At 35.8% G+C, this 16,422-nt stretch overlaps 1 protein-coding gene across 3 annotated transcripts in view; it reads left to right on the forward strand.

The window, feature by feature from the left end:
* The window catches only part of DTNBP1 (dystrobrevin binding protein 1), a gene marked incomplete at its 5' end in the record, with an annotated part of 108,793 nt that overhangs the window by 6,825 nt on the left and 85,546 nt on the right, over positions 1–16,422 (forward strand). Inside the window, 4 exons of one of the 3 annotated variants that reach the window (XM_084229125.1) lie at positions 2,017–2,070; positions 2,784–2,834; positions 4,982–5,042; positions 13,469–13,601. In XM_084229125.1, the coding sequence (XP_084085251.1) occupies positions 2,017–2,070; positions 2,784–2,834; positions 4,982–5,042; positions 13,469–13,601 (299 nt within the window). The remainder of the gene's footprint in view (positions 1–2,016; positions 2,071–2,783; positions 2,835–4,981; positions 5,043–13,468; positions 13,602–16,422) is intronic. The other 2 variants (XM_084229126.1, XM_084229127.1) reach the window with 2 other exon arrangements.

The raw sequence follows: 16,422 nt of genomic DNA on the forward strand, positions 1-16,422 counted from the left end.
CCAATTTCCGAGATCAGCTTAAAAATTTATGTTCTTTAAGAAAGATTGAACTTTAGTTCCCTAGACTCATTTGGAGAAATATTTATAAATTAGCTTTGTATTAAAGAGATTGCTGAATGTTTTCAACATTGTGAAGAAATTAGCCTTATCAATATTTTAGCTTTTGAAAAAGAACGTAGAGTACTGTAAACATCTGCATGAAATGGACATTCCACCTTGTTTTAAAAAGTAAATTCATCAGAAATTCCATGCTGGTGCTTAGGCAGGCATTATTAACAAAAAAGGACTTCTGTGTCAGGGCTTGCATGTATAGAGCAGGTTGTACATTGCACCACTCAGAATTGTGGCACTCGTGAGTGACAGCTTGAATTATAGGGCAGTCTCTGGCACAGTCAAGTGTCTTGAGAAAGGGCCGCCTGTTTCTCTATTTACAAGGACTGTGTAGGGCCTAGCAGTGGCATTGTGGCCTGTGCTCAGACTATTTAGAAAGGAATATTTAATTATCAAAGTAAGAACGTATTTCATTATATATCTTATTGTGTATGAAATGGTCTCATAATTTGGTCCTTGCTTTTTGGAAACTTCAGTTATATGGCAGGGTCTACAATAAATGGCTCAGAGTCTTTGGGCATATTTTATATGTCAGGGAATCTGATTTGTTTTACTTTATTTCTAGCCCATTCATCTCTTTTGCAATGAAAACTTTAAAAAAGTAAATAGGAAAGGGGGAGGATAAACTTAAGTAGCGAACAGAAGTGACAGCTAATAACCAGATGACCAGTAGTAGAGGTAGGGATGAAAGTTTGAAATTTAGAGAAAAAAGACACAGGGTCCCAAACAGACTCAAAAACCACTATAGGTTGTTTCAAGTTGGTAAGTAAAGAGGTATTCCTATTATAGCAACATCTGAGGACGGTACTGTTTTGCCACAAAGTGCACCTGTGGTAACTACAATATTGAACTATAGTTATTAGAAAATCTTAAATAGAATATGCTGACTCTTCAATGAAATCATTTTACTACATTTTAGAAAATTGTTCATCAACAGGTAAAACTGTTGACACTTAAGGAGATTTGAGAGCCTGGAATAATATTTCCTTATTAAATGGTGCTCCTTAGACTCTCTGTTACCAACCTTCTTCACCTGTGTGGACCACTTCTTTTTCTAAGGATGCCAAGTAAATGAAGTTTCTATACTTCAGTAATTTTAGGGGTTTGGGCAAGAAAAAATACAGATATTTGCTACAACTTTTCCTTTGTGATTGCTGACATGTAGTTAACACTCAAATATCTGTTGTCTGTCGAGATACTTATTTCTTGCTAAGAGTTTAGCTTATCTGACTATTTATTTTCCCCACCATTATCCCTGATATCCCCTGTTCCTTTCTCCCTCCTTCTTAACTGCAGAATCCTCATAGTGTTTATTAACGCCCACTAGTTTTTGTGTTTTATTTGTCCAGTCATCTACTGTATAAATGTTCAGTATTTGTCATTGTCTTTTTTTTTAAACGACTCTACCTTGCTTTTTTTTTTTTAAAAGATTTATTTATTTATACAAGCACTGGGGTACAGTCAGAAGCGCAGGAGGGTGAGAGAATTCACCAGAGCGGGAAACAGAACAGGCAGACTGACGAAATACACTGCTGAGGGGAGCAGCGGACGGCAGGAGAGGTCTGCGCGCCATGTGGGACCCTTACCCGGGGGCCGGGGATCGAACCGGCGCTGCAGAGGCTGAGGGCAGCTTAGCAACCCATCGCTCCACCGCTGCACCACCAGGGAGGCCCTGTCATTGTCTTTCTGACTTGCTTTAGTACACATAATTCCCTCAAGTTCCCACCATTTTGCTGTAAATAGCTACACTTCCTCTTTCCTTACGGCTGAATAGTATTCCTTGGTATGGCTATAATACATCTTCCAAACCCTGGCTATTATAAATAGTGTTACACTGACCTCTGTGAAATTTATATTTGAAAAATATCTTTTAATCTGTAAAAATATATTCTTGTTGAATTATAGGCTGAAGACTTTAAGTGACAAGTCAAGAGAGGCTAAAGTAAAAAGTAAACCCAGGTAAGCTTGTGATGATTTCATTTTTTATGACTTTTAGTTGTCATAGTAATAATATTACTTTAGTATGTTGCACGAATTTGACTATAAAATAATACTGATTCTAAATTTTGTGATTGGAAAATTTTCTGATAAAATTATAAAGTGTTTGAAAAGTTGGGGGGAATAATTGTTTTACTGTGTGACAATCAGTGGCATTTTTATTTGAATGTTAAGAACAAATAAAAATCCTTTATTACTGAGAAGCAAATTAATAATGAAATAGTACTTGGCAAATGAGCCTCTTTAGTTGTGTTACCTGTTTTATATGTGAGGATACCCATGATAGTTGTATAATGTTTTTTATTTTTTTACTAAAGTATATGACCAAATTTTACTTTCAACCTAGAGATGAAGAACTTTAAAAAAAAATTCTTAACATCTGGCACTACCTACAGGGCAGAGTGATGGTTTATAGCACATTCTAGTATGTTAACTTTGAAATAGAACAAGATGTTTTGCTAAAGGTAGCAAATGTAATTTAGATAAATTGTTATTATACTGCAATTGATCTTAGCCAAAAGACCAAGGAGAAATGTAAATTGTTATTGTTTAGTGATTTTAGATTATTTCACATTACAATTGACAATTCTTGAATTCAGAATTCCTGTATATAATTTTCTTAAGTTGTCCCAAGTCAAAAGTAATTTTAATAAAATGCGTATTTCTTTTAGCAGGACTGTTCCATATTTGCCAAAGTACTCTGCTGGGTTAGAATTACTTAGCAGGTGAGTGTTTTCATTAAGAAATTTATGCTTTGGACTATTTTATTGTCTAAAAATATTTTATAATTTTATAAATAGAGCCTTTAAAACTGAATTTTGCCTTAACATAGTGATAGGAAATTATTTACTTCCCTGAGGGGCTTTTTTACTTTTTACTGATTAATGCAAAAGACATTCAGAATTTGGGCAGATTAATCACTTTCTTACTTATTGTTTCACACTTCATTATGTGTATTCACTAGGTTTATGATTTCTTTATTATAAGGAAATTGATTCTGAATTGGAGTCCTCAGTAAGTGTCTTACTTTGTTAACTTTATACCATTTCTACTTCAATCCATCCCTACTTATATGCATATTATGTTAAATTATATATTTTCTTAGACATGACACCAGAAGGAATAAGTAACAAAAAATGGATAAATTGGTCTTAAAAATTATGCATTTCAAAGATGACCACAAATAAAGTCAAACAACAATCCACAGAATGGGAGAAAATATTTGCAAATCATACATCTGATTAAGGACTTGTATCTAGAGTATGTGAAGGATTTTTATTACTCAACAACAGGAAGACAACCCAGTGAAGAAATAAACAGAGGATTTGAAGAGGCATTTCTCTAAAGCTTTATAAATGCCCGATAAGCACATGAAAATATGCTCAACATTATTAATCATCAAGGGAAATGCAAATCCAAACCACTTTGAGATTTCATTTCACACCGACTAGCATGGCTATAATCAAAAAGACAGCCACTAACAAGTGGCTGACAAGAGACAGAAATTAGAAGCCATGTGCTTGTAGAAAAGTAAAATGGTACAGCTACAGTGGAAAACAGTTTGGTAGTTTCTAAATTTTAAACAGAATTACCATGTGACCTGGCAGTTTCACACCAAGAGAACTGAAAATTTACATCCACATGAAAACTTACACACAAATGTGCATAGCAGCATTATTCATAAATCAGTATTAGTCTTAACTGTCAAAAAGAAAAAGTAGAAGCAATACAAGTATTTATGAACTAATAATAATAATAATAATAATAATAAATGTGGTCAGTCCATACAGTAGAATATTATTCAGCCATAAAAAGGAATGAAGTACTGATACATGCTACAACATAGATGAAATATAAAAAAAATTAAGTGACAGGAGCCAACCCAAAGAGCCACATAGTATGTGATTCCCTTGTGTGAAATGTGTAGAATGGGACAGAACCAAAGAGACAGAAAATAAGATTAGTGTTTGCCAAGGTTTGAAAGAGAGAGGAACGAGGTAGCTGTCCCACTGATGTCCTTTTCTCTGGCCCAGGATCCAATCCAGGGACACATGTTGCATTTAGTCATCTTTTTCAACTCTTTCAATCTGGGGAAGTCTTTCTTTTTTTTTTTCATGTCCTTGAGACTTTTGAACCATACTCGCTAGTTATTTTGCAAAATGTCCCTCAATTTGGGTTTATTTTCTAATGATTGAATACAAGTAATTCCTTTTTGGCAAAAATACCAGGACAGCAATGTTGTGCCCTGCCCAAGCACATGTTGTTGTTGTGTCTTATTGCCATTGATGTTTTCTTTTTTCTTTTAATTAATTTATTTATACAAGCACTGGGTACAGTCAGAAGTGCAGGAGGGTGAGAGAATTCACCAGAGCCAGAGTGGGGAACAGAAAAGACAGACTGACCAAGAAATAAGCTGCTGAGGGGAGCAGCGGGGGCCAGGAGAGGTCTGTCACACCATGTGGGACCCTCCCCGGTGGCCAGGGATCGAATCAGCAGCCCAGCGCTCAACTGCCACCAGGGGAGGCCTGCCATTGATATTTTCATAGTGATCATTTGCATAAGGAGGTATCTGCCTGGTTTCTCCACTGGTAATACTCTTATTCTCTTTTTACTTAATGAGTATCTTGAGGAAAGACTTTAAGACAATATACGTGTCCTTTTCATACTCTTATCCACTCATTTTAGCATCCATTAAAATTTGTACCTGAAACAATGACTGTGTTTACTGACACTTCAAATTAAATTCTGTGTCCTTGAAATTTTTTTTTTTAAGTTTTCCATTCTGGCAGTATAGGATGTTCCAGTTTCATCTTTAGATAGTATTTTTTTAAAATGTGTTTTGCATTTAGAATTATTTTTTTGTTTTTCTTAGATATGAAGATACCTGGGCTGCACTTCACAGAAGATCCAAGGAATGTGCAAGTGCTGGAGAGGTAAGAAATTGGCTAATCTTATACTTAAGAAGAAAATACCCTTTTGTAATCTTTAGTGCTAGTTTTTAAGAAATTAGATTTGTAATTATATTACAGTGTTTTACAGGATATCTGAAATTGAATTTGATAGTTGACTATGAAGTGCCTTAAATCATTTTTTCATAATTTCTCAGTCAAGTAAGTTTAGTTAGACTTAGAGTGTTATACAACTTTTGTATTCAAGTCACAAGTAAATACTTGACTCATATAGGTATAATACTTGGAGTTTGAGTCTGCCACCTTTGTAGTATATATAAATTATTATACATAGCTTCTTTCTCATTCATTGTCATTTGGGCAAAAGCTTGACTTTGTTCAGTCTACCTAAAATCACTAATTTGCTTAACAAATATAAAAATTTCAATGTCATCTCTATTCACTTAGAAAAACTGTTTTCTAGCCCTATGTGTAGTGTGTGTAATGGATTATTTGATACATTTACTTAGCTTCCTTGTAAATTCATCAAATTTTGATATTCATCAAATTTCCTTTCTAAAAGTTCTTCCGTGATTCTACTTTTTAATTTAGACTGACTTTCTTTACCATTTACTTAAATTAGTGAAGCTGCAACATTTGTGTTGAACACTGTAATACATCTGTTACAATTTAGTTATTAGTGATTCTCATAGAAATTTCTCATAGGTTTCTGGTAGTAGGGTAGGTTAGATAATGTTAACAAAAAACTATAGTTAGAAAAGCATTTAAATGCTAGATAGAATTTTTTTTTAATTTTTTTAATGCATTAAGTTTACAAAAATTTAGGGAATTTCCAAAGGACCAAAAAGTAAATAGGGAACTGAAATTAGAGTGGTTAAAAAGAACATGGAACAAATTCAAAATCAGAACCTTTGGAGATTTATGGGGATTGGCTACCTTGCGGAGTACTACATGTGAAACGCCCACATAAAAATCTTGAATCTTAAAAGTGGTCACATCCCTCGGTGATAGATTAAGTGGGAAAAAGGAAAAACAAGAGAAGGAAAGCTACTTGTTGGCAAAAGGAGGCAACAAGGAAATATGTCTGTCTTTATAAAAACTTGGAATAAATATTATCTCCTTTTTGAATTGTAACCTGGTCTTGGCTCACATGATGTGGACCTCTAATTTATACTTCTACGTGATCAGGGACCTGCTAAAGTAAGGAATGAGAGGGTCACAAGTAATTGGTTTTTGACTGCCAACAGGAACAAACATAAATTCTGCTTGGATGTAAAGTAGGACCCTGGATATTCTCACAGATTGATTTCCCAGCACCCCTTTCCAAAAAGTTGTGAATCCACAAAAAAATACATTATCAAAAGTTTGAGTCACCAGTACAAATATGAAGATTTAGCTCTACAAAGGAATTTAGATATTGTGTTATTGGACATAGACTATTACAGACGTATATGCAAAGTCATTAAAGAAATGACAGATTAAAAATGAGTAAGGAATAAGACTCTATCAAACATGACTTTAAAGGTTATTGAGATTAATAACCCAAAAGATGTGTATAACAGCAATTATATACAGCTGAAGAAAGGATATAGTGAAGTAGAAAAGAAATTTAATTACTCAGAAAGGCTATCTACGAAAAAAAATACAAAAGAGACATTAAGAAAGAATAGAATTTTTAGGTCAAACCAAGTAGAGTTATAAATATTGGGCCAATTTTGATCTCTAAAGTTATAGTTTCATATGAGTCAGCTTAATATATCCAGTAAACATTCTAGAAAGAGGGCATGAGGGAAGGACAAACGATAAATGACTAAGAATTTTCAAGAAATGAAGAAAATAAGCAAACAAGATAAATAATGACACCTGAACACCTTGTCTTGAAACTACAGAACACTAGAAGATCTCAAAGCAGCCAAAAAGAAAAGATAAATCACCTAATCAGACATCTCAAACTGTTGTCAATAATGAGGGCAATGTAGGGTATTTTCGTATAAAAGTCGAGTTTTCTGTTAACAGTGACTCAATGAAGGAACTTCTAAAGATTTCATTTCATGCTTAAAAGAAAATGGATTTTGGAAGATAGATCTGAGATATAGGAAAGTTTAATGACCAAAGGAAAGGGCAAACCATGGCTGTATCTAAACAGCAAAAATATAGATCAGTTATTGAATTTGTGGGATTAAAAATAATATAACAAAAATGCTGGATAACAGTAGCATGTAAGTTGGGAAGCAGGTTATCAGAGTTCGAATAGTCTAATGCCCTGTACTATTATGGAGAAGTTATAGGTATTGATTAACCTCAGATTTAAATTTAACTATGGAGGGCAGAATTTCAAGGGTGATCATTAAAGAATAGAAATAGTGTCTCTTTCAAACCATTGTGGTAGAAGAAACTAGAATCATGAGAATTAATTCAATCAGTCCAAAAGGTAACCAGCAGGAAAATAACAGAAATAACAGAAAAGGTGGTAAAAATCTAACTATCAGCACTCACAATAATTGTTAATGGACTAGTCTTGCCTATTCAAAAGACATACATTGAAAGACATGTTTTTCAAGAGGCACATCTGGTACATTAAAGACCCGGAAAGATTGAATATACAAGATCGAAAAAGATACAAGCATTTTACAAAGAAAGCTGATATATTAGTATCAATCAAGTAGACTTAAAGGAAAGAAAGCAGTATCAGGAAAAAGAGCACCACTCTAGAATGTTCAGATTCAGTTCCCTAAGGTGGAAAAGTCTAAACTTGTGTGTTCCTAATGTAAGTATATAAGGATAAATAGAATTACAAGGATAAAGTAGGTAAATTCATAATTAAAGTGGGGGAATTTTATTTATTTTTAATTTTTTTCTGCGTAATGCTTTATTTTTTAATATAAATTTTATTTTTATATTCCCCATACAATTGCAACCCCCTTATTTTGACCCCAATCCCTCCGCTCCCCTCCCCACCTAAGTGGGGAAATTTTAATACATTGTTCTTAATTGATAGGAGAAAAAACATAAGTATGTATATAAAAGATTTCATTACTGTGATGAACAAACTGGACCAGATGGACAAATGGAATTCTACCCCAGCAGATATAGAACATAAATTCTTTAAAGCCGTTCTGGAACAAATAAAAATCAGAAAGCAGTTCTCAACATGTTTCATATAAATGAGGTCATACAGAACATTCTCTGATCCTGTTGCAAATGAAGCTGAAAGTCAACACAGGAAGGCAATTTTGAAAATTCTATATGTTTAGAAGTTACGAATAAGAAAGAAGGAAAAATACTGAATTTAAAGTAGAACTGAATGATAATAATACTACACATAAACTAGAATTTGCTAAAATCAAATAGATTTTGTAAATAGAGGATTTACAAAGATAAAATAAGGACAAGTCAATGAGCTAATCTAACTTATAGGTGTGGAAAGAAAATAGAACAAAGTTCTAAGGAAGAATGAATGAGGTAATAAAGGGTAAGAGAAGTAAATGAACTAAAATATAAAATATACTATCTTAGCTAAACAAAGCCAGAAGTTCTTAGAAAATGCTAATAAAATGTGGTAGATAAATCTTGTTATTGATCAAGAGAAAAGGTTCCACACCTGTAGAGAGATAGCAGTCAATTCGGATTGAACTGCTTTAAAACAGTTTTCTGATTACCAAACTTTTTTTTTTTTTTTTTGAGGTAACATTGTTTTCCAACACTGTGTGATCAGAGCCATAGGATCACACCACTTGAGATGTTTGTCACCACACCACACCCACCACCAAGGCACCCAGCGTCCTTCACCATAATCCATTGTGCCACCCCTACCCCGTCTCTCCTTATCTCTTCCTGCGCCCCCACCCCCACCCCAACTGGTATCCTCAATCCTATAGTCAGACCTCTAGGACATTTTTATTGGTTCAGCTTTGCCTGATCCTTTGTTTTGTTTCTCTGTATTCCACATATAAGTCACACCACCCAGTATTTGTCTTTCTTCTTCTGACTTACTTCACTTAGGGTTATCCTCTTCTGTTCCAGCCATTCTGTCATAAATGGCAAGAGTTTATCTTTTTTATAGCTGAGTGTATATGTACCACACCTGACTGGGGGAAGTCGAGTTACCTTAAGCCCTGTTGAGCCACTCTGGGAGAGGAGATCAATCTCTTGGACAATAGCCAAGATTTACAAGAACTCCTAAAATTCAACAAAAAGAAAGGAAATAACCCAGTCAAAATAGGAACAAAAACACTTTTCCAAAGAAGACATTCAGATAGCCAGTAGGAACAGGAAAAAATTGTTCATCATCACTTACCAGGGAAATGCAAATCAAAACCATAATGAAATAGAATCTCACATGTGTCTGAGTGACTAATATGTAACAGTGTTGGCAAGAATGTGGAGATGAAGGAACACTTTTATACTGTGGGTGGGAATGTAAACTGGTCCAGCCCCAATAGAAAATAGTATGGAGGTTTCTCAAAATACTAAAAATAGATATTTGATTCCGCAATTCCACTCCTAGGTATCTACCTGATTTGAGGGGATATATGCACTTTTATGTTCATTATAGCATTATGTACAGTAGCCAGGTTATAGAAATGATGCTTTGGACACATCTGAAATTCATTTGTGAAACTTGCAGATGTAGGTTACTGATTTGTTTTGGGGAGGTATTGTTGAAACTTTAGACAGTTCATCTACAGAGTATTCATAAAATCAAATAGGTTACCATAGTGAAAATTACTGAGCAACAACAGCTACATGTATCAACATGGATAAATCTTGTTATGTTCAGTGAAGACTAGACCATAGGGAAGTTTTAATAAAAATTATTCTTTTGATTGTTAGAAGTATTTCATAATAAAATTTATAAGAGAAAGAATTTCCTGTAGGATTTGTTACTAAATTCAAGCTGTTTTAGCTCAAATTTTATCTTAGTTGATTAGTTGGTTAACCAACTAAGGCCTACTTCTAGCTCTGTTGCTTTCCAGAAATATAATACTTAAAGTATTATATTTAAAAGTGAAAACTTGTTTTAAAGCTCTCTGATGTACTGTTGACACATATAAATATTTAAAATCTTCATCTTTAAAATGTATAGTTTTTAAACTCATGCCATTTGCAGCAACATGGATGGAACTAGAAGGAATTATGGTCAGTGAAATAAGCCAGAAGGAAAAAGAAAATATTGGATGGTTTCGCTTATAGCAGTAATATAAGGCGAACCAAATAACACATCAGTGTAAAAAATAATAACTGTGCAAAACACAACAAAGCAAAAACAGACAATTGTAAATCAGAGACTTCCTGCAGGGGAGGAGGAGGGAGAGGGATCAGAGGGAGGGAGGGAGCAGCACAGGGGACTGAGGTGATGGTGCACGGGTGCCTTGGGGAAGGAAACTGGGAACTACACCTGGTGGGGGTGGGAAGAAGAAAAAAAAATTAGTGTCTATCACTATTAATAAACCAATACCAATACATTTTTATTAAAAAAAATAAAATACAATGTATAGTTTTAAACTTACGTGATTATTTTTTCAGACTTTATTTGTGCGTCTTTGTTGACCCTTAGCCAAACAGCTTTAACCTGCCAGGGCAAATATACCTAGGGACAATTCAATTTTGTTGACAAATTGTTTTACACTCATCTCCTTTAAAGCTGATCTTACTATATATATTCTTAAAATTCAGAGCAATATCTTAAAAAACAGTTACGGTCAATAGCAACTTTGTTGTCTAGACTTTCTCTAAGTTTTTTGCTATTTTTTTCTCCCTTAGCAATATATATAATGAATAGTTAATAATGACTTAGGGGTTAGACTCTAAGGGCAATTTTTAAGTTAGACTTACAGTGAGTTATTTGCTTCTTTTTTTTTTTTAAGAGGCATGTATTTTTATTTATGTATTTATTTATTTATTTATTTGTTTGTTTGTTTATACATGCATTGGGTACAGTCAGAAGCGTGGGAGGGTGAGAGAATTCACCAGAGCCAGAGCTGGGAGCAGAGCAGGCAGAAGGACCGAAGTACACTGCTGAGGGGAGCAGCGGGCGGCAGGAGAGGTCTGCGCGCCATGTGGGACCGTCCTCTGGTGGCCGGGGGGCAGCCGGGGATCGAACCTGGTATTAAACCTCTTAACCTCCTTACCAAAGTTGTTTGGAAATCACATAAAATAATGTATTCCTCCAAACTCTGAACATTGATTTTACCAAAGTTCCGATTATTAGTCATTCTGTAAATTGTTTGTATCCCCTGCTTTTTCTTAATTCTCCTAATTTCAGCGTTCACTGAAGTGTATAATGGAATGAAGTACTATGAGTTTCTCTTGCTACTTAAGCTTAATTTCTTGATGTTACATCTGGATTTATTAAGCATTGTTTACTTGAAGGTGGAAAAAATTGCCTTCTGGAGACAATTCCTTTTTTTTTTTTTTTTAAAGATTTATTTATTTATTTATACAGCACTGTTTTGTACAGTCAGAAGCGCGGGAGGGTGAGAGAATTCACCAGAGCCAGAGCGGGGAGCAGAACAGGCAGACTGATGAAATACACTGCTGAGGGGAGCAGCGGGCGGCAGGAGAGGTCTGCTAAGCCATGTGGGACCCTCGCCGGTGGTCGCGGATCGAACTGACACTGAACAGGCTGCAGGCAGCTTCGCAGCCCAGCGCTCAACCGCTGTGTCACCAGGGGAGGCCCAGGGTCATTTTTGATTTGTATCTTCAGTACCTAAAACAGTGCCTGGCAGATAGTAGATATGCATCAGAAGTTTGTTGACTTTTGTAAATGAATTTTTTTTTTTGTGGGACCCTCACCGGTGGGGGAACGAACCAGCGGTGGGGGAACGAACCAGCGCTGCAGAGGCTGCCGGCAGCCTCGCAGCCCAGCGCTCAACCCCTGTAAATGAATTTTGTGAATGCAGACCCTTGTTTTAAGCTTTCCTTAAATTTGTTTCAACTGTATCTATTAGTGCTTCTCAGTATTTCTTTTGCACTTAGGTATTTTTTATAAAACCAGTTAACAAGCTGGTTTTGCCAATAAAATATACAAAGTTAACAAAGTATACAAAATTAACAAGAAATGCAAATTGAATAAGGCTTGCTGTCACCTCTGCAGTTCAGTTGAGGTTTATGTGTGAGACAGGTTATCCTTTCAGTGTGAGCTGCACAAAGGGGAGGTGTGTGAAATGTGAACAGAGGAAACTAGGCAGCCTTCTAAACTCCTAATTGTACTTTAGTTCTTTTATTTCAGGGTTGCGAATTCCTAGAATATAAAAATATCTGGCACCACATACAAATAGTTTTGTATCTTAATTGCATATTTGTATTTCTCTAAAGATCTTTCTTTAGTGAGATTCAGTAAGAATAGTTGAATTCATGTTCTGACTCCTAAAGAATCTTAGTCTTGAGATATGTAAATTGTCTTTTTTTAAAATGCAGATGACTACTATATGTAAATCAGAGTTCATGTATCTGAAAACCCAAATCTAGAAAAAAATGAAAACTACCAGTAACATCAGAAAACAAACAGATATAATTAATGGGTAATTATTTGGTTTACAAAGTGCATTCTTCCCAATGCACTTATACTACACTATGATTCAATTTACATTTCAACAGAAATACTTACTACATAGTAAGGTGAATTGTATTTACATATGAAGAAACTGAGGCAACTCTATTATTTACATATAGAAAACTCTGATTTACATATAGTAGTCATATGCATTTTATTCTATTTATAGTGAATTTTTTTCTTAGTATTTACTGCAGTGAATGTGGGTGTCTTTCACAAGTCTTGTATACCATTAGTGCTGTTTTCAGAAGATGACCTGTCCTTCCCCTTCTGAATCTTATGCTAGGTCCTGTAGTTTAGGCTAGGCTAGTATCTCACAAGCCTGCTATTTGAAGCCCTTTGTATCTGAATTCCTTCTTTGTACATTTAAATAGTTTTTTCCTTTTTCTGAAATTGATCAAGTTGCCTCAGTTTCTTCATATGTAAACACAATTCACCTTACTATGTAATAACTATTTCTGTTGAAATGTAAATTGTATCATAGTGTAGTATAAGTGCATTGGGAAGAATGCACTTTGTAAACCAAATAATTACCCGTTAATTATAGTTAATTATATTTGTTTGTTTTCTGATGTCAATGGTAGTTTTTGTTTTATTTTTTTCTAGATTTGGGTTTTCAAATGCATGGTTTCCTTAAAAACAGGTTATACTTAGAAGTGATTTCTAAGGTCATTTTTGACCTTTCTCTTCTTTGGTAAAGATGTACTGATACAAGCAGTAATTTGAGGTTTTCTGCACTGGTTCTTTTCTAAGAAAGAAAACAACTTTAGTCTCTGTGAGAGTGTTCTGTTGTTTAAACTCAGAAGAAGAGGTGTTTTTAAAGACTCTCATGCTGGCTATAATTTCTTTGGGCATAAAATCTGGTTTTACTTTACCCTTCTCTTCTGTGTTGCAGCTGGTGGATAGTGAGGTGGTTATGCTGTCAGCACACTGGGAGAAAAAGAAGACGAGCCTGATAGAGTTAGAGGAGCAGCTTCAGCAACTTCCAGCTTTAATAGCAGATTTAGAATCCATGACAGCAAATCTGAGTAAGTTTTATGTTTGTATCTGTATATTACTTTTAGGAGTGAAAATAACTTGGACTTGGCATACTTTTAAAACTTTCTAAGAATACATTAAATTCTTAATAAGATCTTGGGGAATGTAGTAAAGTGAATTCTAGTTAACGTCATACTCTGATTAACTGAGGATTAGAAAATCATTTAAAGTGTAGGGCTGATTTTTTAAATATGCCATGAGGTTTTTCTTCATCAGGAAATGTGATTTTGCTGATTCTAAAAGTGACTCATGGTTTTTTGCAACATTAGGTCTTTGTTTAAATTTAGAAGTGTCAAGTTTAAGTGTAGAAAATAAAAGAGATTGGGGTGCCTTTGTCATGACTGTGGGATGCACTCCAGAAGTAGTTATTTTTAAAATTAAATCTGCTTAGTGTTTCTTCTTTTTTTTTTTTAATAGATTCATTTATTTATGTGTACGAGAACTGGGGTGCAGGCCAGAGGTGCGTGGGGTGAGAGGATTCACCAGAGACAGAGTGGGGAGCAGAACAGGCAGACTGACTAAAATACACTGTGGGTGAGGCAGGAGAGGTCTGCTGCGCCATGTGGGTAACTCCCTGGCAGGGGATAGAACTTGTGCTGCAGTAGTTCCTGATAGCTTCATAGTGCTGATGCTTAAACCCTTGCGCCACCAGGGAGACCCAAGTTTCATGTTTTGAAGTATGCTTTTTTGGTTTTCAAAGTGGTAGGAGGTCAAACAAATCCATGTAAATGAGGGTACCTGTGTTGCCAAATTTATATATACACTGTGGAAGTCTGTAAATTTTTTATTGTTTTCATTGGTATGCATTATATGCAGATACTCTTTATTTCTTGGTTTTATATTCAGAAAATAAACTTTTATGCTTGACAGTTCCACATCTTAGGATAATATGTGGCTTACTATTTTCTAACCAAGCTTAAAATCTCGATGAAGAAGTAAGGTCTGTTCACACAGGAGATAAACTTTTTCGGCAACAAGCCAAACCAGTCCTATTAGTAAGAAGGTAAGGGATACTCTTTCCATCTCTTTCTTTTTCACTTTTATGTTTTTAAATGGAAAACTAAACTGACTTAAAAAGCACATAATCAGCAAGTCATAAAAAGCTTTTGATACCGAATTGCAGGTTTTCAGACCTAGTCTCCCAGCCAGGAACGGATCCCAGGCTGCAGGGGCAACGCTAAGTCCCAGCCACTAGCCCACCACGGGCTGGTGTCCCACGAAACTGCAGCAGGAACTTTGTAGACTCTCAGGCAAGCAAGCGAGAAGAGGCAGGTTTGTTTAGAGAAAGAAAAAGTTTATTGAGGAGAAAAGGAACAGAAATAAAGCGGGACTCCCAGGCTGATGGAACCAGGCCAGGGAAGGGCAAGGAAGCTCAAGTGGAGGCAGGCCTCAGGGAACATAGACCTTCTTTCCCTGATTATTCTAAAGCCCCACCAGTCTCTCTGTGATTGCTTAGTTCTCGGTGGTCTCCCTCACTGCCTAAATGTCTCTGTGCCCAGAACTAAGTCTCTGTGTTGCAGCCCTTATCTGTTTTCTTCCTTATCCTCCATCCGGAATGTCCTGTTGACCCTAAGGTCAAAAAGTAAGTCCCTAATGTCCTAAGTCCTGGGGTTTTTGATTGGACGTTGTTGCCATTATCTCTGGAGCCTTCCTTGACTCTCCTGAAGTCTCTGCATTGTCCTTGAGGCTGCCTAATTATCCCTAGCTTGCCCTAGGAATCACTTTTTTGTGTGTGAATAACATAAACCCAAAAGGTATTTAGAATGCTGTTGCTTGTAACAGTAGCTAACATTTATAGCACCTACACTATGTCAAAGATTATTAGGTGCTTTATAACATTGTCTTTTGTCCTCACAAGAAGCATATAAAAGTAGCTTTTATTATCCACTTTACAAAGGAGGAAAGTAAGATTTAGAGAGATTGTGACCTGCTCAGGGTCACATAGTTAATAAGCTGTGGATCCAGGATCCCGACTGTATGATTCGTCCTCAGTGGGAGCGAAGCAGTTTCCATGGCAGCTGTCAGTTTCTCTCATGGTTGTCTTCTTAGAACTCTGACTGTTACAAATGTCAACTTGGTGCCTGTGTTTTGTTATTTCTTAAGCCAGGGCATGAAAAAGAGATTGCTGGCTCTTGGGGAAAATGCAGAATAGCTGTGGTTACCCTCTGCATTTTTTCCCTCTTGTGGGTAGAGCCATCCCTAGCCTTTCATAGCAAACTGATGGAAATAGCCCCCAAGGTATTTGGAATTTTCTTTTTCTTTTGTTTTAACTTTCTGCATCTCTTTGAATTAGCTGCTTTTTATTGGTTATCTGTTTCTTTGCAGAGTTAATTGCCCATAGTAACCTACCTTCTTTTTTCCTGCTGAGAGTAAATTCTCTTTTCACCTGTTTGCTTAATACCACTCTTCTGATTCAGTGCATTTTGCCACAGAAATGCAGTTTATCTAAGTCTTTTTAAAATATAAAATACAGTATTTTCATTCTCAATTAGAAATCTGATATCCTGTTTGAGTTTCATGTTTTTTTTAAGATACTTTCCTCTTTAAGGCCTCCCCAGTGGCGCAGGTGGTTGAGCGCAGCGCAGTGCTGTGAAGCTGTGCAGCCTCTGCAGCAAGAGCGCGATCCCTGGGCAGGGAGGTGACCCACATGGCGTGGCAGACCTCTCCTGCCTCGCCCGCTGTTCCCCTCAGCAGTGTATTTCACTAGATCTGCCTGTTCTGTTCCCCCACTCTGTCTCTGGTGAATTCTCTCACCCTCCTGTGCATCTGGCCTGTACCCCTGTTCTTGTATGCATAAATAAAATAAATAAA

Source organism: Talpa europaea, assembly GCF_964194135.1.
Source record: "Talpa europaea genome assembly, chromosome: 2".
NCBI lineage: Eukaryota > Metazoa > Chordata > Mammalia > Eulipotyphla > Talpidae > Talpa > Talpa europaea.